At 45.4% G+C, this 22,178-nt stretch overlaps 1 protein-coding gene across 2 annotated transcripts in view; it reads right to left on the bottom strand.

Moving 5' to 3' along the window:
* Positions 1-11,607: 11,607 nt before the first annotated feature.
* The window catches only part of ARK2N (arkadia (RNF111) N-terminal like PKA signaling regulator 2N), a 45,409-nt gene continuing 34,838 nt past the window's right edge, over positions 11,608-22,178 (bottom strand). For both annotated transcript variants that reach the window (XM_080371633.1, XM_080371634.1), the window contains exons 3-5: positions 21,877-22,059; positions 17,803-17,929; positions 11,608-14,153 (exon numbers count right to left, since the gene is read on the bottom strand). In XM_080371633.1, coding sequence (XP_080227759.1) covers positions 13,964-14,153; positions 17,803-17,929; positions 21,877-22,059 — 500 coding nt within the window. In that variant the 3' untranslated portion in view covers positions 11,608-13,963. The remainder of the gene's footprint in view (positions 14,154-17,802; positions 17,930-21,876; positions 22,060-22,178) is intronic.

Consider the following 22,178-nt stretch of genomic DNA (forward strand, 5'->3'; position numbering starts at 1 on the left):
CCCTGCCGGCCAATAGAAAACTACGGGAGGGCGGAGGGGGCGGGCCGGGCGCGAGCCCGCGTCGGGCGCGCGGGCGCGCGGTGGGGAGGGGGAGCAGGGGCGGGCGTGCACGCGCAGCTACGCGCGCGTATGGACGGGCGCACACGTGCCCGAGGGAACACATGCTGTGTGCGCGCGCGCGGCACGCGGGGACACGGTGCGTGGGCGCTGGCGCACGTGCACGGAGGGACGTGTGCACACCGGCGCGCGTGCGTCGGCACGCGGGCACGCGTCGGCATGCAGGTGCGGGTGCGCGCGCAGGCACGTGGGCACGATGCATGGGCACCGGCACACGTGCGCAGATGCACACACGCGGGCACACGCGCGCAGGCAGGCACAGGCACACACAGATGCAGACAGATGTGCACACACGCATGCATGTCAGTGTGCCTGCACACGCCCACGGGCATACAGCTGCACAGGCACACTCAGGCACATGGAGAGGGTGTACGGGCACTGGCACACGTGCACAAAGGCACATGCATACTCGGGCACATGCATGCAGGTCAGCATACGTGCATGTCAACACACATACACACAGGCATGTGGGCGCAATGTATGGGCACTGGCACAGGTGCACAACTGTGCACGCATAGTCAGGCACATGCATGCGGGTCAGCATGCACGCAGGCACATGCACACGCCACATACCCACAGCCCCACACACACATGCAACCGCAGAGGCACGCGTGCACGCACACATCCATGCAAACCGGTGCGCAGCTGCACATATTCCCATGGAAAACCTGGGTGTGTGTCCCCTCCCCAGCCAGTGCTGTGCCCTGCCTGCAGCACATGCGGCAAACACACGTGGGGCCGGGCCCAAGGCAGGGGTCACACCGGATCGCGTGGGGGGCTCATCCCCCTCCCCACGGGTGACACGCTGACCTGTTGTGCTGACACCCCAGTCACCGCCAGAACTTCTTCGCTGGGACATCACTGACCTCAAATGGCTGAGCCCGCAGGGATGCAGAGAGCGCCTGGAGACCCCCCAGGCTCGGAGCCACCCTCCTGGTGGGGCAAAGAACCCGTGTGGCACAAAGGACAATCCCCCCCACCCCCAAACCCCCCAACCGGCAGCTCATCCCTATTTACTTCCAACTACAGCAACAAAACCGGGAAAGAACCCGTCACACCGGAGGGGGTCCTGCCAGGGCGCTGGGGCCTGGGAAGCATTTTACCCTGCCGCACACCGCATTTTTGGTAGCCTTGCTCCCCCGCCCCCCTTGCTTGCCCCCCGAGTGCCAGCCGCTGCCCCGCCGTGGGGAGCCCCCGTAATCCCCACTTAGCTTTATCCCTCCCGTGCATCTGGCAGGTTTAAGCACTCGGCAGCCTCCTAACCTATATGCGCCATGGATTTGTTCGCCTGGATTATTGCATTGGGTTTGTCACTGGGTTTATTTAATTTCTTTTTAACTCCCACCCCCACCCCGATCTGAATTAAAATGAGGGGGGCTTGGCAACCTGGATCGGGTAACCCTTTCCCTCCCAGTCTTGCAGCCTGAGGGCAGATGGATCTGCAGACAGCGGGGACAGCTGCCAGTGCACACTTGCCGCCTTCTCCAAAGCGGCGGCGGCCACCCAAAAGGGCTCTTTGGGGTAAGTTTTCACACCACTGCTGCACCAAGCTCCCGTCAAACTGCAGCTGAGAAAGTCCCAGGTCCCCACTGCCTCCAAGTGCCCACCCGACTGCATCCCAGTTGGGATTTTCTTTCCTGCCTTGCCCCTCCTCAGTGTCTCCCAGGGGGGTTTATGGCAGGGGAGTGGGGAAAGGCTGGGCCTTGTCCCCTGCTGTCACCAGGCTGCTCTGAGAGATGCCCACAGCACGGCTTGGCCAGCCCCTGATCTGCAGAGCTCAGCATTTGCAGGTAGCACGCATCGTCCCACCAGCACGACTGTTTCCGAGGAAGGAGCAAACTTAGGGTTTGGGTTTTTTCCCATGCTTTTGCTGTAACAAAACGCTCCCCATGCCCCATTTGCGGTGCAGCATGGAGGAATTGCCGCTTTCCACCCATTTCTACCAACGGTGAGAAGTAGCTTCCAGCAGCGAGGCACGATCTGCTTGAGCTCGCTGCATTGAACGCGTCCGACGAAGGGAAACTGCTTTAACCACGGTGGCTGCAGGATAGGCTCCGGGGGACTCCCAGGACATGCCAAGCACCCCAGTGTCCCCTCCGTGGTGCCCTGTGACAGCCTCTAGCCCCAGGCTGGGGGCTGCAGCCCGGCTGCCAGCTCCGGTTGCCTTGGGCAGCTGCTCCAGTGGCCCCCAGCCCCGCCGCAGCAGTTGTCGTGGCTATTTCACGGGGCTCAGCCCCTCACCCTGAGACACCCGATAGGTTGCTGAGGCTTTGTGTGTCACACAGATGCCACAGGCACGAGTCGACGTTAAAATTAGCCCTTGGCTTCCTCCTGCCCACGTGGCCAGTGCCCATTGGGGTCCCCACAATGCAGCTTCTGAGGAACCAGCACTCCCAGTTTGGGGCAGCTTCCCACTTTTGCCCCAAACTCCCCTTAACACTGTGAAATTCTTCTTTGACGTGATGTTCTCCAGCCTCATGGCTGTCACATGTGCCACCATACCTATCAAGTAGATGTTTTGGAGATGCTGCAGCACAGGCATCAGGGCACTGGAGATATATCACCCCTCAGTCCTATGGGGAAGGTTTTTCCCCTCAGCCAGCCACACATGGAGAACATTCAATAAACATAAAGGTGATACAGAGCAGCTGAGAAGTTCTGGGGTACATATGGCATATCAGCCACCATCCTTGGGCAGGTCTGGAGGTGACCATAACCCTCAGCTCATTGACAGACCTGGCGCTCACCCTCTGCCCACCTCAAAGCCCTGGGTAATTTAGATTTCATACAGGATTTTTCACCTTCTTGAAAAACTGAGCTGGGTGAAATCCTTCAGGCAGTCAGGATAGGATCAACCAGCTAAAAAATTGATGAGCTAACTTCCTTTAAATTAGGCGTGGGGGTGGGGTGGTTGGCAGGCCTCTGGCAGGACAGTGGAAAAGCCCCAGTGAAGGGCTTTTGCCAGCAGATTTGAAGCCATGGTTTGCCCAAGAAGGACATCTCACACCCCCAGAGGCCGTTACATGGCAGGATGGGGAGCGTGGGATTGATGGCAGGGAAAGATCTGATGCCTCACTCCTTGTAGGGATGAAGCACGAGGATGACATGGTCTCTTTGCTAGATGATGGTCTGAGGCTTTGATTATTTTCTGATCTTCAGCTACTCTTCGGATAATGATTTCCTTGGCAGGTGTCTTGATGCCCATGGTGATGCAACCCCATGGCTGGATCTTTGGTGGGGCTTCTAGGGCAAGGGTGGTGGGAAGGGTGGTAGGTCTAACAAACCCTATGAAGAAGGACAGGTCTGGGGGTTTTGAGGGTCTCAAGTCTTAGATGGGAGGGAGACAAAAAGTCTGTTGGGCTTGGAAGATCAGCACCGAAGAGAACCTCCAGGGAAAAGTGACGGTGGAAAAATTAAAGGCAAAATTAAGAACAGACAGAGAAAGGGTGGAAATGGAGGAGAAACACACAGCAAACACTGTAGCATCATACTGTGCCTGGGAGCAACCCAAACCCAGGTGGGGAGCCCAAAAGTGGGGGGCTCCTGGTTCGTGAAGGGGCTTTATTGGAGATTTATTTACACTGACATTTAAGACATGCTTATTTTACTCCTTTATCTTCTGCTTCCCTGTAATTTTCTCTCTTCTGCTTTTTACTCCCTTTCTTTATTTTCTCAATCAACAAAAACAAACAAACAAAAAAAGACAAGGTAGAGAAGATGGTTATGCATTCACTTAAAGGGAAACACTTCAGCATTTCAATTTTCTAGTTTTATGCAAGAAAATAAGAAAACGGGTAAAAAGCTGAGACCCAAAGAGCAGCTGTTTGGGAGGGGAGAAGGAAAACACAGTGCTGCTATTTTGCCAGAGCAGATTTCAGATCCGTGGACCAGAAGTCTCTCCAGAGGAAAGCAGGAGGCAGTTTTTCCTCTTCGCCCAAGACTGGGTGTTTTGGGGAGCTCACGGCTGCTCAGAGGGACTCGGCACCCTCCCAGGTGTCCTGTGTCCAGAGCCGGGCAGGGGGCTGGGGAAGGGGCTGGGGCACAAGTGCTGTGGGGAGCGGCTGGGGGAGCTGGGGGGTCAGCCTGGAGAGGGGGGGCTGAGGGGAGACCTTCTGGCTCCCTGCAACCCCCTGAGAGGGGCTGGAGCCAGGGGGGTCGGGCTCTTCTCCCAAGTAGTGAGTGATAGAACAAGAGGAAACGTTGTGCCGGGGGAGGGTTAGGTTGGATATTAGGAAAAAATTCTTCACTGAAAGGGTTGTCAAGCACTGGACCAGGCTGCCGGGGGAAGTGGTGGAGTCACCATCCCTGGAGGGATTTAAAGACGTGTAGATGTGGTGCTCAGGGCCATGGGTTAGTGGTGGGCTTGGCCGTGCCGGGTTAATGGTTGGATTTAATGATCTTAAAGGTCTTTTCCAACCTAAAGGATTCTATGGCGCCCCATTTACATCTCATCATTTTGCTAGAATTGAATTTGCTTCAAGGAATTTCATCCTCTGTTTGCTGGGGTATGGCAGCCTACAAAACAAAGTCATTCTTCTGACGTGTGATAGTTGTTGCAAAATGGGAGCCGTGATGTTTTGCTGCACTGAGATCAGAGCAGGATAGCGGGGCTGATCAAATGCTTCCTTCGAATTACACTTCTAAGTACACATCCTCGACTTAGACCCTCTGACCCCCTACAGAGAGGGCAGGCATTGGGCTTTAGGATATTTCACATCACCCTATATTTCAAGAATGGCCCCTAATTCATCCTTTCTCTTCTGGCCTAGCCATATTTTGGGAGAGCAGATGTTCTGGTGTATTTTGATTGGTGGTCCCCGATGCTCTCTCTGTTCCAGCATCCCGTCAGCTCCCTGCAGCAGTGGCTTTGGGATGCAACCATGGCCGGTATGAGAGCCCGGGTGGAAGGAAAGCCCTCTTTTGGCAACATGCTTAGCAGCAGCCTTGCTGCCAAACCCAATTTCTGCCACTAATCAAGGACTTTGCAATATTTTATTTATTAAATCCGCTCCTTGCTCTCAAGGTGGCTTTGCATGAACCGAAAATAAGGCAAGGTCAATAGCCCCTGCCCATATTTCCAGATCCCAGGCTCAACACCTGGAGAAACAACCCTCAGTCAGATTCATCAGTGGTTAATTACCTTGAAATCACAGCTGGGTAATTTAATTTCAGCATTATGTCCAGATGATTTGATTTCTTTCACTCTTCCCAGGGCCTGTTTCCCTGCCATGGGATGGATGCTGGCTGCGTGGGCAGGGTCTGGCCAAGTCGACCCAGTCTGGCATGCTTAGGAAAACAAAAAAGATCTGTCTTCACATCCACAAGCCTTGTTGCCTGTTATGGGGGGCACTTTCCCCCGTTCTGGGGGACGCAGGGGAGGATGCGATGGCAGCCCGGAGCCCGTATCCGCCGGCTTTGGTGCCATCTAGTGCCTTCCCACGGGCTGCTTCCAGCCCAGCCTTTCTGAGCTAAAATGTCGGTGGCCAAATCGCCTTAAAAATCATTTAATATTACCTCTTTTGCAGACTGGGTGCTGCTGAGAGCCCTCGCCTCCACCCACACAGCCCCCCTACAAGCCTTTCCATGGGGGTAGGGGCAGGTCAGGCCGAGCCTGGAGCATCAGGAATCAAGGAGATTCTTCCCTGGAACATGAGAAAGGGGAAGATGTAGGTGTAAAGCTAATTTTGAAGTATTTGGAGAACTTTTCTGAGCATTTTAGAGTTTTGCTATACCCTGCACAAGCTGAGAGTGCTGGTCCAGGGCAAGACCTCACATTGGCCATTGAAAGATGGAGGAGCTCAGCATCACCCCTCCGAAAACTCGGCTGTAGCATGTGGTGCTGCTGCTGCTTACCAGGCTATAAAGCATTGTAACAACACTTTTTTGGCTGGCAGAGAGCTCATACCCTCCTGGAAAGCATGCTCCCTACCTTGTGCCATGCCCAGGTGGGACCGCTTTAAAAATTGCCCTAATTCTTCCTCTTACCAAGCAGCTGGAGGAAGGAGATATTGCACAAGGAGCCAGTTGCTCCACAGCTCCAAGCAGGCTGGGGTTTTTAATGGCCTGAGACTATGTTTTAGTAGTATCCCAGCCACAGAAGAGGTCCTCACATGCTCTCAGGTGGTGTGGAGGGACTGTCAGGTGTGCACCAGGGGCTCATCCTCCTTCTGCAGTGGAGATGATACTAAGCAATTCTCAACTCGACAAGCCTTGTCTGAGGCATGCTGTGAGCTGCCTTTTGAAGTTATCCCTCTTTTCATTAGGATTTACTCACCCTTTTGTCTTCTGCTGCGGGTGTCTTACTCCTCCACCCTGCTCTTCACCTTCCTGCTGTTGACTGAATGGCTTGAGTCTGCACTGGGTTACCTCAAAGGCCACCTGCACCCATCTCCCCACCTCTGCGGGGGACAGTGGTCTTCAAACCATGGGGGAACCCACCCTGACTGATGGAAATAAGATGGAAAAAATAAACCCCAACTGAATGAATAATAATATTGAGACCAGTTTTGTACCTCCCTGCAGCAGCAGAAGGCCACCACGCTGCTCTCTGGTCCCTTAAGCATGTCCCAAACTTCATATGTCAGGGTCTGAGGTGGTGGCATGGGCTTGGGTCACAAGAGGGGTCCAAGGGCTATGTTGGGGCTGTCTGATGCTCACAGTCAAGACACCCATGGCAAATGGGTGCATCAGCACAGGTAACACCCAGTCTTCAATTATTCAAGGGAAGGCATCTGCTTACTCGCTCCAGCCTAAGTAATGCATGATCATTTGAACAGCTTCACACCTCCCCTGCAGCCGACAGACACCAAAAAGCCCCATGATTGTGTAAAGTGTTGAGGGATGGGTCAAGTGTCTGGTTAGTGCATCCTGGGGTTGTTGGTGCAAACCTCCACCTGCCCCTGAGTTCCTGGGGAAGGCTGCACTGCACATACACCCCCGCCCCAACATGCTCCTGGCTCCCAAGTCTGGCTTTTCCCAGGCCAGACCTGCTCTGTGGACACATGGCGACTCCCAGTGACTGGATTTTTCATTGTTTCAGGGACTTTAAAAATGAGAGTTATTTGGGAGGCTGGTTGGGCAAAGCACAGAAATGAGGGTGTTTCTGCAAGTTGCTGCTCCCACATCTGTTTGTCCAACAGGATTTTGTCCAGATAATCTCTCTCTCTTACCTGTTTGGAGCTAAAATCCATTCTCTGAAGAGCTCCGGTCCTTCCACAGACCGGGGGCAAGCTCCCGTCACTGCTTGTCCAGCCTAATGTTCATGACATTAACAATCCAAGAAAAGACCCAGCACACATAAAGAACCATCAGAAACAAAATCTGAGTTGACAAAAATACCCAAAACCTGTGGGTTTTCCTCCTTGGGATGCATCTCAGACAGGTAGGACCCATCTCCCACTTTTGCTGAGGAAATCAGAGACTATCCCTACCAGGGATGGGTTTACAAGCTGAGGTTTTGGCCACATCACCGTGCTGACCCTCCTGCACAGTGGTTGGGGATCTCCTGCAGAAGCAAGAGGCAAAGCTTCTTGGAGGAGCAGTTCAGGAGTCACCTACCAGCTGCCCTCGATGACACCCCACTCCCGTGGGTCCCATCCTTGTTGGTACCCCGTGTTGTGAGGATGCCTCCATCATTCCCTGCTCCCATGCAACGGAGATGGGAAGCCGAGCAAGTGCAGTCCCTCACCTTCAAGAGTCAACCCCAAACGCTCAGAAAACCCACTGCTTTGCCCAAATCTATTCATTAACCCACATCACTGCTTTACTTAAGTGCTTTCACACACTTTCTTTATCACGACTTTCTTAGGGTGTCCTTCCCTCTTGCTGCTCTGAGCAAGAGAGATGCGCAGGGGTATCCTCCTCTCAGGAATGTGCTGCTGACCAGGAGAACGGAAGCCCAGCCAAGAGGTGGTTTCCAGCACATTGCCACATTGCAGAGAACTTCACCTTGGCTCTTTGTGCAGATGATGGATCCCGTTAGAGCTGCAGGAGGGAGGTGTTAGTGAGATGTCAGAAAACAGATCTGAGGCGCTCGGCCAGCAATTTGTAACTGGCAGAGCTCTTGCAAGGGGTATTTTTATTTGATGGTTTTGTCACACACAGTCCAGTCAGAGTGTGAATAAATGGACCTGAATAGGAAGTGCAACTGTGTGGAAAAGCAAGAAAATTACTCTTTCATGAATCTGTCATATCCTGTGCCAGGTGAGGTGAGCTTTGAGTGAGAACACGTAACACAAGTGACACATTTCCCATTAGAATCTTAAAAGCATCACTTCAGCCCAACCACCTCTGACTTGAAAGCTCCTCTTTGGGTTTATGGGACCACTGTCAGCTCATAACATCACAGATAAACATCTCCTATGTGTCTACAGCCCCAGAGCAAGAGATTTGAACGCGCCCTGCTTCAAAACAACAGCCTCCTCTGGAGGTCCACGCTGCCAAATGTTGGGGCATCCAGAGGGCTAGTGGTGTAACGATGGAGGGAAAAACAGCACTATTTCAGAATTCAGATAATTAAATCTACTGGTGGTAACATTAGAAAAAATGCATTTCCAAGGAAGCAACGGAAAGCTGGTTGTTTTTTTCTATGAGTGACTTTGGCACATCAGGTTGGAGATTTTGATTAAAAACTGCTGATCACAGAGTTGTGCAGCAGCACTGTCAATACTGGAAGGCATGGATGCGGTTGGATGAGCCTGAGTGATGGATGTGGCATTGGAGTTCAGCAATGTCAAGTTTAAGGTAGACACACAAGGGCCTGGCAGAAAGGAAATGGGAAGGGTTTGGATGTCCTTGGTCACAGGCCAGCCAAAAGCTGTCAATGCTATGAAACCATGGACAAAGCAAATGAGATCCTCAGCTGTGTGAGGTGGCATTTTGTCAGAGGCACGCGCAGGACCCCCCCTGGAAAAGCAACAGTCCGGCTCCAAGAGTTCTGCAACCAATTTGCATCACCTACAGCAATGAAAACTGGATTTGACAGGGGACTCTCTACTTGCTTCTTTTTCCAGCTCTGAAGCAGTTGCCCTGGATTCACCCTAAGCTGCTGCTGAAGCTAGTAAATGTAGAAAATTATCTGAAATTAGACTTTCAGAGAGTTTTCCCCTGCCCACTCCAGCTTTGCCCTGAGATTTACTGTCTGAAAGATTCTTCCTTCTCAGTAGCTGGCACTTAATTCTAATTTTAAACTGAATTACAAATCCAGATGACTAACCAGCTCCAGGAGAAAACTTCTAAGGGGCATTTATGAATCAGTAGTCGTAAGGGCTTTCAGAAACACATTTACTTTTCATAAACTCCCTGGTATCAAGATAAAGACCTGTCGGGCGGGGCTGGATCCTCATCGGCTGTTTAGTTTCAGTAAAAGGAGGATGTTCACCTTACTTGCACCAAAGACAAAAATAAATGCAGGGTTTGTCTGTCGGGAGTTTGCATTTTGCAGGCATGCTTCTCCTTTCCTCTGCAGACAGAAGGGAAACGGCATCCCTGTGATGCTCTGGAGAGAAAGCCACAGCAGCTGATGTGCACAGGTGATGACCCTAAAAAGGAGAGGGAAAACCAAGTAGTCTTTCAGCAAACTGAGGTGATGCATTCGGCGAAGGACACCACTTACAGATTCTCCAAGGAACTGGGGAACTAATCCACTTAGCAAAATCCTTGCAGTCCTCATTTTAAGGCAGACAAACCAAATTTTCAGCCACAAAATTACTCTGCATTGCAATGAATTCACTGGGGAAAGCAATACAAAAATCTAACCTGTTTGGCTACTTCTTGTCTGTTAACGTATCGCCCCAGAAATGACAATTCCCACAAAGCCAAGTGGTTCCTACATGAAAGCAAAGCATCCCGAGCCATGAGGGATGTGCCGAGTGCTGCAGGAGGAATTCCAAACTTTCCATTTGGTGTATCCTTAAGTCTAAAGACTCTGGGCATCTCTTGCTGATGGAGGTGGGGTGGGGGGGAAGATTCAGGACATACCTCAGCTCTCCTTTTCCCGCACCTACACCAAACTCCAAAGCGCTGTTCTCCCTCAGCTGGTGACAATACATGAAACAAAACCCAAGTCCGGTGTCCACCTCCACAACCACCACCAGACCCAGAATTTGTATTTTCAAGCTTCACAAAAGCCAAGAACTCAGTGGGGCTGAAGGACCGACCCACTTTGCTCTTGGTATCCATCCTGACATTTAACATCCACTGATAAATAAGCTCTCTGTATTCGCACCACTGAGAGCCTTCTCACATGATAAAAACCATCAGAACTAAAGCAAACTCCCTTATTTTATTTGGCTGGAAGTGTAATGGATTTTATGATTATTCCTGTTTTCATATCGGCTATGGAGAAGACTGGCAGTGGGACCCTAAGTTTAGCACAGTGCGTACTTACACTCACCATCCCTCTCTTGCCTTGCAGCTGCCAATTCCCCAGCAGACTTTAGTGGCTCTTTAAATGCTGTTCAGCCTGGTACCACCTCTCATGCTCTGCGAGGACCTGCCCAGAGCTTCACAGGTGGTCTGATACACAGACCAAACAGCAGCAAATCTGAGCTTGTCAACATTTCTCCAGCTGCGTGAGAAAATCAGAGTGTAACATTGGTCTCACTGACCAGCAGAAGACAGCTGTGAGGATGTCAGTCAGAGAAATATTGGTATGAAGGTTCTCAGACACATCAAGGACAGCGTCGTGTTGGGGAGATGGAGGCTGCGCAGAAACTGCATCCCTAGAAGGGATTCTGCAGATCATGATGGGCAGTGGCTGCTCGTTACTGCTACCTGCGCATCCCCCACCAGCACTGCAGGCAGCAGAGGTGGTCCTGCCCTGGTCCAGGAGATAAAACCAAGCTTCTGCAGTCAGGAAGTCACATTTACATTCTGGATGTTCAAAAAGAAACATGTTACACCAGGGAAAACTGCTGAATTCAGGCAGCTGTATCCCATTACCAGAGCTTAAGGTTTTATTCTGGAGATGTGACGAACAGCAGCACAATTAATGAAAGTGGAAAAGAAATCCCCAACAAGTTTATATTGCTTAAATAACACACTTTATTTTATTTTGTCTTAAAATAGTTTAACCTTTATGCTACAGACTTGTTTCAAAAAAACAGAAGGTCTCATCTTGCACCAAAAATATATAACTTTATATATATAACACTCTGTTTTATTATTATTTTTTCTCCAAAGACCATTAAATACTAGATGGAAAATGAGAACTAAATAGTGAGTGTCGAGAAGAATAAATTTTTTTACCTAAAGTCGCACATTTTAAACATTTATATTCTAAGAAATTATTTGTCTTCACTACAGAAGATCCCAAGTTCCAGCAATTCAGTAACTGCTAAACCACGAAGGGCTTGAGCCAATGCACATTGAGGTCAATGGAAAGCCCCGCACCAACTCCAATGGGTTCTGGATCAGGCCCCAAGCATTGGTTCTTAGCCATACTCCTCTTTCCTGCTGAGAAAAGCAAAACCATCCAGGCAGCTTTTGCTCTCTTACAAAAAACCAACAACAAATAAAATACAAACCCAAAACATAACTACATCCTAACTATCCAGTGATTGTGGTTTTCAGATTGCTACCCTTTCAAATTTGTTAGGAATAAAGAGAAAACATGTAGTGTTTTAAAAAAACCCTGCATCAGACTACAATACATGAATTGTTTAAACAGTGCACAATTGGAGGAAGTTTGGTTAGGATGCAGTCATTTTTATATATACATGGAAGTCACATCATATACAAACTGAAAAACAAGAGAGTGAGTTTGCATTTTTCATGGAAGGACTACAAATGGGTCCCTGCAGCTTTCTTCAAAACTGATCTTTTCAAGACTTTGTGACAGGAAAAAGCAGCCACACAAAGTCACTGTTCCGAAGTTACCTTTACACAGCATGTGCGCTAGCCCGCTGAAACGACAGCCGAGCCGCATGACTCAAATACAAGAAGATAGACAGCCACTGCTGACAGTACAGGGCTTTTCCCTACTGCAGTGGGAATGGGCTCCATCCACACGCCACTCCCTCCCTCCCACCCCCAGAGAAAGAAATCAGTCACTAAAAGCACCACATACATTTTTCTGGCCACGCAACACAGTGAAGTTCAATGTTTTAGAAAGCCTGAAACTGGAGTATCAATCCTTTACCTAGTTGTTGTCTAAAGTGCAGTTATAACCATTCTGCTTATTAAAAAAAAAGCTGTTTGTTACTAACTATACCACCACTGCCGGGCTGCTGTGTTGGTGGTGTTTTTTTTTTCTCCTTTTAAGTTATATGACAAGATAGGTATTTTTTTTTTTTGTCCCCACAGATAAATTATTGGAAGCCAAATAAATTTAGAAACCAGCCAACACAAAAAGAAAACAAATCTCCTCATGTCCTGACTACTGCCTGCTCGGCCCTACATGGCAAAAAAATCTGACAATACTGTTGTACAAAATTCCCCACTAGAAACATCTGCAATACAAAGGAACATTTTAATTGCACAATAGACCTTTAAAGTGAATATCATCTTGTTAAAAGTCTAATCTTTGGTTTTTGCCTTGGGAAAGGCTCAAAATGACAGATGAGGGGCAGGAATTTCCATATACACTACACAAACCACAGCTTGCCAAAGTAAGTAGCTCCACAGATTTTGGTGAATAACCTTGTAGAGTGTTTCCTGGATCACACCCTAAAACCAGTTCCAAGACCAGGACAAAGGATATGTCCTAAAGTCAGGAAAACTGTGCAGATCCAGTTTCAGAAAGGAAAAAAATCAAAACCTTAAGCCCTGATCCTGCAACATCTTTGAGGACAGAGCTTTAAGTGCTCGAATGGCCCCACAAGTTTCAGAGAACCATCCAAGCCAAACACCAGGCAGCTACTAAAGTACTTTGCCAGACTGGGACTTCGGAAATCGGGGGTGGGTGGGTGTGGGGTTTTTTTGTTGTTGTTGATGTTGGGGTTTTTTGTTTGGTTTTTTTTTTTTTAAGATGGTCAACAAAGCAAATAAGCAACAGTAGAAATGAGGACTACAAACAAAATATTCAGTTACTCTCCTACTCCAGGCAAGATTCTGATAAAGGTAAAGAAATTCGGCTCTATTTAAGAAGGGGAGGGATGTTGGGCCTTTTTATTACTTTTCTTTTTCCTGTGCTTTTGCAATAATCAGCTGCTACTAAGTCACTACTATTCTTATGTTAAACTGTAACAAGCTGTGGGAAACGATCAGTGAAACACAGCAGTAGTCAAGTAGACAGAAGACTCAGCACTGAGAACAGTGTAAACTATAAGTTACATTGAAAATATTCTTTTAATTTAAAGCTGTTCAGTGCATATGTTACGGGCCGTTTGTATTAAAGAAAGTCCCTCCTGCTGGTAACATAACCAAATCAGCCTAGCTATAAATACTCTTGGCCCAGTTTTCGGAAGTGTTCAATACCCTCAGTTCACTGAAATCCGTGAGGACACAGCATTTCTCAAAATCACTGATGCTCACACAGCAAACACTAACTTCTACTAACAGACTCAATATACCGATAAATTAAAAATGTTCTGAAACTGGAGGTGGGAAAGCATGGGAGGATGTAAGTTTGCACACAGTTATTTCTTCAGATGACCACACACAGGTTAGTAACTGTAGATGTGTTTTAAATTTGGTGCTATTGGGTTTGAATTCTGGGAAGAATCCCCCTTCGAGAAGGCAATACCATTTTAAATGACCCTGAAATTATACTACATTCTTATGGAAATTAAAAACTTCAAGAGTTTGAATTTTACAATGCCAGGAACAGGGCTGCTGAAGCTTTAACAATGAATTTCTGTGCCACAAAGGGGAGAAGGGGTGGGGACAGAAACACAGTGACACTGCATTACAGTAGATATTTGCGTCTGGTATCTTCATCCGAAGTGAGGTCTACTACTTCTGGGGGTGAAGACCAATTCTGCTGGGGAGTCACAGCTGTCCATGATTGTGTTTGCTGAGTGTTTATGTACTGTGAGCCTGAGCCACGCCTCCAGGAAGACACACTCTGAATCACACCTCCCCTGGGATGCACACACCTGTACCAAGGCAAAACCCATAAAGGATTAAAGCTACTATTGAATTCACACACAAGATTGTCAGCTGCAGTGTTTTATCACTTCACATCTTGTTAACATGACCCTCTCCAAAATATCCTTGTGGATTTTCCATTTGTAGAGTCCATGACATCTTAAGATGACATCTAAGTCCATTTAAATATGTAAACAAAGCTAAGACTAAACTTAAAACTTGGGAGGGGTGGTGGTGGTTAAGTTATTCTTAAGAACTGAATTCTGCCAGTGGGTGTAAAGTGATATTCCTTACAAAATACGTGCATGGGTCCCAAGGATCCTGAAGAGGTCTGCCCCAGTCATGTAGTACCACACATTACTCAGAAGCGTAATTTCCTAAAAGCAGTTCTACTTACTGGACTTTGAGAAAAATTTAAAGTGAGGCTTGATGAGACAAAGAAAAGCTATCTTTCTACCTGAGATTGAAACCACGTTCAAGTAAGGACATAATGATACTTTCATTACAGTACTTAAAAAAAGACATTGTGATTACATTATTACCGCCTTACATTTGATATTTCTTTGGTGGTCTTCACTACAAACATGCCGGGAAATGCTCACTGGTAACAGTACAGCCCCACTTGAGCAAAACATTTAAGCTTTCAGTGATTATAGTCAATGAGACTAAATCATATATTTAAAGATAAGCACACAATCAAGTGCCTTGCTGAAGTGAGGCAAGACAAATAGAATGCATCTATTTGCACACTATTTTTACCTATTATATTCATAATAGAGATGTGACAACTGAATAATTAGAAAAAAAACGAAAGAGACAGACTAATTTTCTAATTAGAAAGATAGACTAATGAAGTGATGACAAGAATTTACTGGAGTCTTTAATGTGATCACTGTTTCCAGCTGTAAGTCTTAAACAAGTGCTAGTAAAACTTCATACACACTGCTCCAAAAATTGGCTTGCTCTTGTAAGCACTGGTGGTGGCTGTAGCTGCTTGTGGCTGCATACATAAGCAGGAGATACTTGGCTGCTGGGGTAACCTTCTCCCATTTCTTTGTGAAGTCATGTGCACTGTATTTCAGGAACCCAGGTTTTCTGCACTCAAATATCACTGACATTTACATTTTATTGGTTTTAATTTAAGGTAGTGCCGTTGATTTTCTCCAGAACTATGCTCATCTCTCTCTGCTCTGATTAAGAGTTTCATGAAATAGAATGAAAACCCTAATTCTCCAAACTAACTTCTCTGAATATAAATGTCTCGTTTCCTTCCCAGATACGTTATTTAGTTTTGGATGTGATGTTCTGAATGACATTTCTATTACTTCTTCAGTCTTAAAAATTCATACTTAAAGTAGGTCTCTACAAAGAATTGGTAATAAGACTGGAACGCTAACAAAGGCAGGGATTTATTTTTCTAGAAGATTTCTTTTAAAAAGATATATTTTTAAGCATAACTGACAAGAAAAGCTTGTAGCCAAAGCAAACTAAATATGATGTTCAGGCTCAGGGCCTACGGTCCATCGTTCTGATACAGAACAGTCCTCGATGCTTAGGCAAAGCTAGTACTAACTTTTCCCCCTGAAGATGACAAAAAGCAAGCTATAAATTCTCACAGAAATGATACCTCACAAAAATAAAAGTGTTTATTCTCAAACAAGTCACAGAAGCAGCCAATAGCAAAACGTTCCAATTAAACATTAGCCTAGGGAACGTGCTTTCCAATCTGTAGCTAAGGGTATCCAAGTAAATACAACTAAAAAGGAAGGGAATAAAAAAAAACCTAGGAACAAAACATAGGAAGAGTGCTTATACACATACATGATAAAAGAAATAAAATCTATTGGAGAAAAATTAAACAAAAGGAAAACCATGACTTTGTGTCCTAAGTAGATCCAAGTCAATATTCCAATGATGACAAACACCACCAATTCACTAGCAAGGTGAAAAACTACAAACGATGGACAGACTCTAGGCTGTCATGACTCACACCAATCCAGTAAAAACATGGAATGTGGAGCACAATAAAAAAAAAAATAGTGTGAGCATAAAGAACTGAATCCAAACACCATATTGACTAAGCATGCAAGAAGTACTCATTGGAAACCTAAACCTTTTCCAAATGACAACCCTGTCAGAAGCCCATCAATACTTCGTAACTGCAAGCCTAGACCTGCAAGAGAAATAAAATTCTAAATAGAATTACAGCAACTGCAATGTGTGCGTAGTCAATGGAGCCAGTAAAAACTAGTCGATGGGAGATGGTTACGTGGACAAAGGAAAGCACAGAAGTGTGCTGTAAGTCCTCCTTGGCTGAAATTATTTCAGTCCATATCTACTAAAACTGATTTTAAAGAGCAACTCTGCATTTACTTAACTTTTTCATTCTTGTAGATGGTAAATATTATCACGGCAAGCAGCATGGAAAGCTCCTGAGTAGGGGACCTCAAGCAGAAGGGTTGTGTGTACATCACACTACACAGATTTACACCAACTAATACTGGAGGGCAAGTCCACACTGCTTAGCATTAGAACAAAGATCCTCCAAGCCCTGGGTCTGCTGGATAAACAGCCAGGAGAGCTTCTTCCTAAGGAATCAGTATATTCCAAAAGAGTTAGCCATGCAAGGACTTTAAATATTCTGAAAGTGAAGACTAAATCTCTCTTCCTTCTGCACCTTAAAATTTCCTTTTTTCACATCCAACAGCGCTGGACTGTGCCCATGCTACCTGTACAAATTCCTGCCTGGGAAACTGGGTCCTGCACACCTTCCTTCTTCCTTTCCTCACGAAAGATGCGGTGAAAGGATGAGGAACACCTCTGTTCCTTGTCCCTCACACCCCTTTTCCACCCCCAAGCAGCCACCAGGCAGCAGACTACTTTTAAAAAGAGCTTGTCTATATACTGCTTTAACTTGCTTTCATTCCACCAAATAAACACTCCGTACCATATGAAAATGCCAGTCTGGTTCAACTGCTTCTTAAGACCTCAAGCCAAGGGAAGATCACAGACTAAGAAGGAAGAGTAACATCAAAAACCACCTATCAAGTATAAGAGCTGAAGCACAGCTGGACAGCTTTCTATCAGAGCCTCTGGCTTCCTTACCCTCATCTCCTTTGGAGATATGAACTCTTGTATCTTGAAATAAAACCAAGATTCATCAGGATCCAATTTTTAAAGGGGCTATCTTATGAAATTAGTCATTGAAGATTTGATAGTATTTTTGCAACTACTGATTAAATGCTTTAAGTGAACATTTTGAAAGGAAACAAGAACGCACATAGATATTTTTGTTTATATATATGCATATTCACACTATGCCTTTAAAATCCAAATTCTTGATGTATATGAATTTAGTCTCTCAATATTGGGTGTTTTAATAAAATGCATGTTTAGCCTGTTTATGGTTGATATCAAAACACAAGCTTAAGCTGGATACTTATCAAGTTGGTAACATTCTAAAGAAAAATAGATTTGGACAGCATCATGATCAACAGAACAGAGAAAACAAGTGCAACATTTGCTGACTTTTGGGCATCAGTCATGGATGGATCACTACAGCAGTGGAAGTCAGCAGTTTTTTTCTTATTGATTTTAGTAATAGAGATTTTCTTATAAAATCAATGAAATATTAGAGCAAGAAAAAGGAATTCATACCTGGCATGTTCCTGAACTCCAACAATCTCTACTTCACTATCAGAAGAGGTGATATTAATTTCTTCGTTGATCTGGGCATTACCAGAAGAGGTTTTGTCACTTGCAAGGAAGCCTGGATCCAAATGACCTACAGATGGGGAAAATGCAAACACAGCCAATGTTTAACAGCTCACACAACTCAGAAATCAGCTGGAAAAGGAATTTCCCAAGTTAACAAAAAAATTTAAAAAAAAACCCGAATGAAACGCTGAGATTGGAAAAATCTTATTAAGTTATCCAACTTTCAGTTCAACACCTAATACTGGATGACCACTGAATTTATCCAGTGTTAACAGCTCTAGGGATGGTGCTCCTACACAAATGTGAACAAAGCCCAACTATTCTGTCAAGAACACGATGTAATTAGACTTTCCAGCTGTTGTCTTACAGCAATGCTACAAGTTAGACTGTGCCCAAACCTCTTTGAAATAAAGAAACAAGACAATCTATTGTCAATAAATCAAACTCAACGAGACTGTGGCAAACAAAGCCTATAGGCTGGACAGAAACATCACACACACCAAGGAAAATAAATTCATTTTCCTTTTTATTTTTTTTTCTAAATAGGTGAAGCTGGTCAATGAAAAAACCCAACAACCCCATCCATTTCCGGTCATGCTGCTTCACACATCTGCTCTAACGTTGTTACAAATACTTGGGGGTAAAAAAAAAATCCCTGTTTTTCATACATTCCATCTACAGCAGAGTTGTTTTTTATTACAGTTCCTCAATGCTACCCAGTTCCTCAGTCTGTCAAACAAGCCCTCTCTAAACACCCAGTGTGGCAGGTTTTGTCTTTTCTGTCAAGTACAGGTAAGAAGGTTCTCCCCCCACAATTAGTGAAGCTGTGTTGTGACATACTAAATGATACTTGCATGGAAAACACAAACCAGCCAAAATTATTATTTGCTTTACAGAAAAGAATTTTTTTAAAAAATTAAATAAGATTTCAATAAAAGGAGGTAACTTTTTCCTTAAAAAAAAAAAATCACAAAACTCTAGCGTCTCTCTTTAGCAATAACATGGGGGACATGGGTAGCCCTGAAGCAGATGACACTACCTACTTCTTGGAAGCCACTCACTCAGCTCTGTTACACAGGGGAAGAACCACTTGTTGAGCAGGAAAATTGAGATTAGAAGAATATATTATGCATATCCAGTTTGACTGGACACCTCTTCAAAGATGAGAGGAGGAGGATGCAGTAACAATCCACAGACTTTCAAAGGTGTGCGAACATGCAGAACTGATTATACCCCCAGATGGATCAAGAGGACACAAAGAGGAGAGAATAAACTTCAACAAGCGCCAGGGAAGCCTTCTCATAACTGCTTAAAGCACTTGGAAAAGATGCAAGCAAATGGAGGGACAAGAAACCATACTGTACATTCAGCTTTTGGAAAGTGAAGACCCTTGGTGCAACATGTGATCAGAGTCAGCAAAGGAAGGAGATCTGTGTGCTGACATGTACCCGAAGGAGAAGTTTCCACCTCACAAGACAAAAAAGATTTGTCAACTGAACTTAAAACGAATTAATAACCCAGGCAGACTTTTCCTAATGTTACAGTTCAGTTGAACATTTCTTGGCAAATATCACTGACTGCCAGAAAGTCCCAAAATGGGTCATGCATATTTCTTAATAGAAGTGGCTGGGCACACAGTGAAACATGAAATGGAAGTGCCTAGGGGCTTCGGTTCATGTGCTGGTGATGCAAACTGGGAGCTTTACATGATCACCACCCGCATGATCTGCATCACCCCACTCCTGAACATCGCTGCTGCTACAGCACAGGCAGGGGAAGAGTAACACAATCCTCGGTTATTGATTCACACAAATTGGTATGGATATCAACCTGCCTTGGCATGTTGTATTAATGTATTCACGACACACCAACATTCTGCACCCTTTGCTACACAGAGTAACATCTGGCAGTGGGGTAAAGCAGCGCAGGTCTTAAATAGCCCCAAAACGAACCCCTAGAGGTATAAATGGGAGCCCCAAAAGAGCTACCCTGTATTACCACAGCTTTACATTTAGACCAAAAAAAAAAGATAATTAGCAGTAAAGAAATCATGATCAGCAGAGTAAATATTGCAAGAGTAGCTGAGTAAATCAGGATTATAGCATACAGATAGATTTACAGCCTCTGGCCATACAAATTTCATGCCTAGTAATATGCCTGTGCTGCTAATTTCTTTGCACAAACACTAGGATGACGCCCAAAGGAAATGTTTTGTTTGCCCTACATCAGGGTTTGCAAAACAGCCCAAAATATTTGCCCATGCACAAAGATGTGATAATGTGTTCTAATAAGATTTTTCACTTAGATAAAGCTTATGGTGCTGTTTTCCCACGGGAACACATCATTTAATGTCTGTTAAACTAGATACCGGCTGAAGATTACATTTGTGAACACAATGCAAGATGTGAAAATTCAGCTTTCCAAGTGTGCGATCCTAGACATGGTAAGGAGAAGCCAGTACTGCGCAGTCAGAAGTGTACTGAGGCTACAGGGCTCTGGGGCAAGGTGTATGTATGAAGAGAAAGAGATTCATCTTTCTAGCACTGACGTGGCTGCAGCACCAGGAGCAGAGGCATATGGACACGTTCCCATAGGGTCAGAGATGAAGAAGTTTCCTGAAGTTTTCTAGTTTTCTTTTACCTGGCAATCTCTTCCTTGCACATCCCCTTGGATATAGGTGGAGGACGACAAACTTCTGCCTGCACTGCAGCATTTCCATAAACGCAAAGTGGAAGAAAGCTTGGTAAGAATTACTACTTTTTGTGTCCTTTGAAGTGTCAATCCATTAGTGCTATATAATAAAAGATAATTTCAGCTGTTCTAATCATTTAATAAATCACTTAATAAAGGAGTGGGCTTGCTAGGGGTCAAATAGCTGTGAGCCAGCTGCTATCCTGCAAACAATACCAGTGAGCTTGGAAAACACTGGCTAGCTGCAAAAAGGCTGGAACATCATCCAGCCAGAGAGCACAGTGCAAATAATGCAACGGAGATTCTCATATTCAAATAATGGACTTGTCCACTCTGTAATAATGGAACACCTGTTTCAAAATCAGCCAACTACTTGTGTTACTTTAAGCCTTATAGACACTGAAAAGTAGCTCAGAGTGATCTGGATAATTCCAATGTAGGTGCCCTTTGGGAAACAGCACGGAACAAAAAACTGCTGTGTTCCACCATTGCAGGCAAGGCACCGTGTTTTGTGCAGCTAAAATTCTTAACATGGGTATTAAAAAAAATGAGTGGAAAGGAAGGCAATATGCTGGCATACAAGGCTGTGGGATGAAGAAAATAGAAAATATTCCGTTAGCTCTCTGCATCCAAAACACAGTAGCATTTCACATCGTCTGTTGAAATGAAGAGTTGCAAGCCCTTAGTGAAGCTGAACAATTTTTACGATCAACATGAACTTCTCTGAATTCTTCCACAGTATTCCTGCTCCTGCTTTCTCGAAGAAAATCTCTTTGTTGTACCTTGATGGTAAGCCCACTTACCAGCACCTTTTCACCCTTCATCTTTATATGATGCTGGTCTGTCCAATTTCCTAAATTATGTTAGAAGTGTAGATGGAGTATGGGAATAACTAATACTCTTATTTTCAACAAATAAAAAGACAAATGAAAAATGACATACACATACAATTGTTGAAATGTGATTACTATCAGTTTACTAGCTGGTGGCACAGGTCATCATAATCAACCATTCAGTAACAAGCTTAGCTCATTTTATTTTTAACACCACCACCATGAAAACCCCTGACCCAAGTTCTGAGTAACAATTAAAGGGAAAGAAAGGAGAAAAATAATTAAGAAAATTAGCATCAGAAATACACTGCAGGAATCTTTGTCAGTTTTTATCAGTCATCTTTTGGAATGTCAGACCTTGGTTTTATTGCAAAATCTACACAGGGAGCTTTTAAAGCTCTATAAACTACAAAAATACTGAAAGCAAGAAGGGGAGAGACTCCAACTGAGACACTGGAACAAATGTCAGAGGAAGAAAATTTAAACAAACCTGTGTCCGCGCTCAGTTCACCTAGCAGCCCTCTGGTTCTCCAGGTAGATCTCGAGTCTTGATTTCCTAAAGAACTATTTTGCTCTTTAACTACTGCAGCCGCCAACAGACTGTCCACATTTACCACTTCTGGGTCTGAATTTGTGTCTGATATATCATAATGAGCTACAACTGGAGGTCCATCTGCAGGAGAGAAAAGCAACGTCGATTAAAAGTCAACATACTGTGAAAGAGACTTTTAAAAGTACAACTAATTTGTTTAAGGGTTAATGCAATCTCCTACATGAAGCTCTTTAAGAACT

This window comes from Falco punctatus (genome assembly GCF_963210335.1).
Source record: "Falco punctatus genome assembly, chromosome: Z".
Taxonomy (NCBI): domain Eukaryota; kingdom Metazoa; phylum Chordata; class Aves; order Falconiformes; family Falconidae; genus Falco; species Falco punctatus.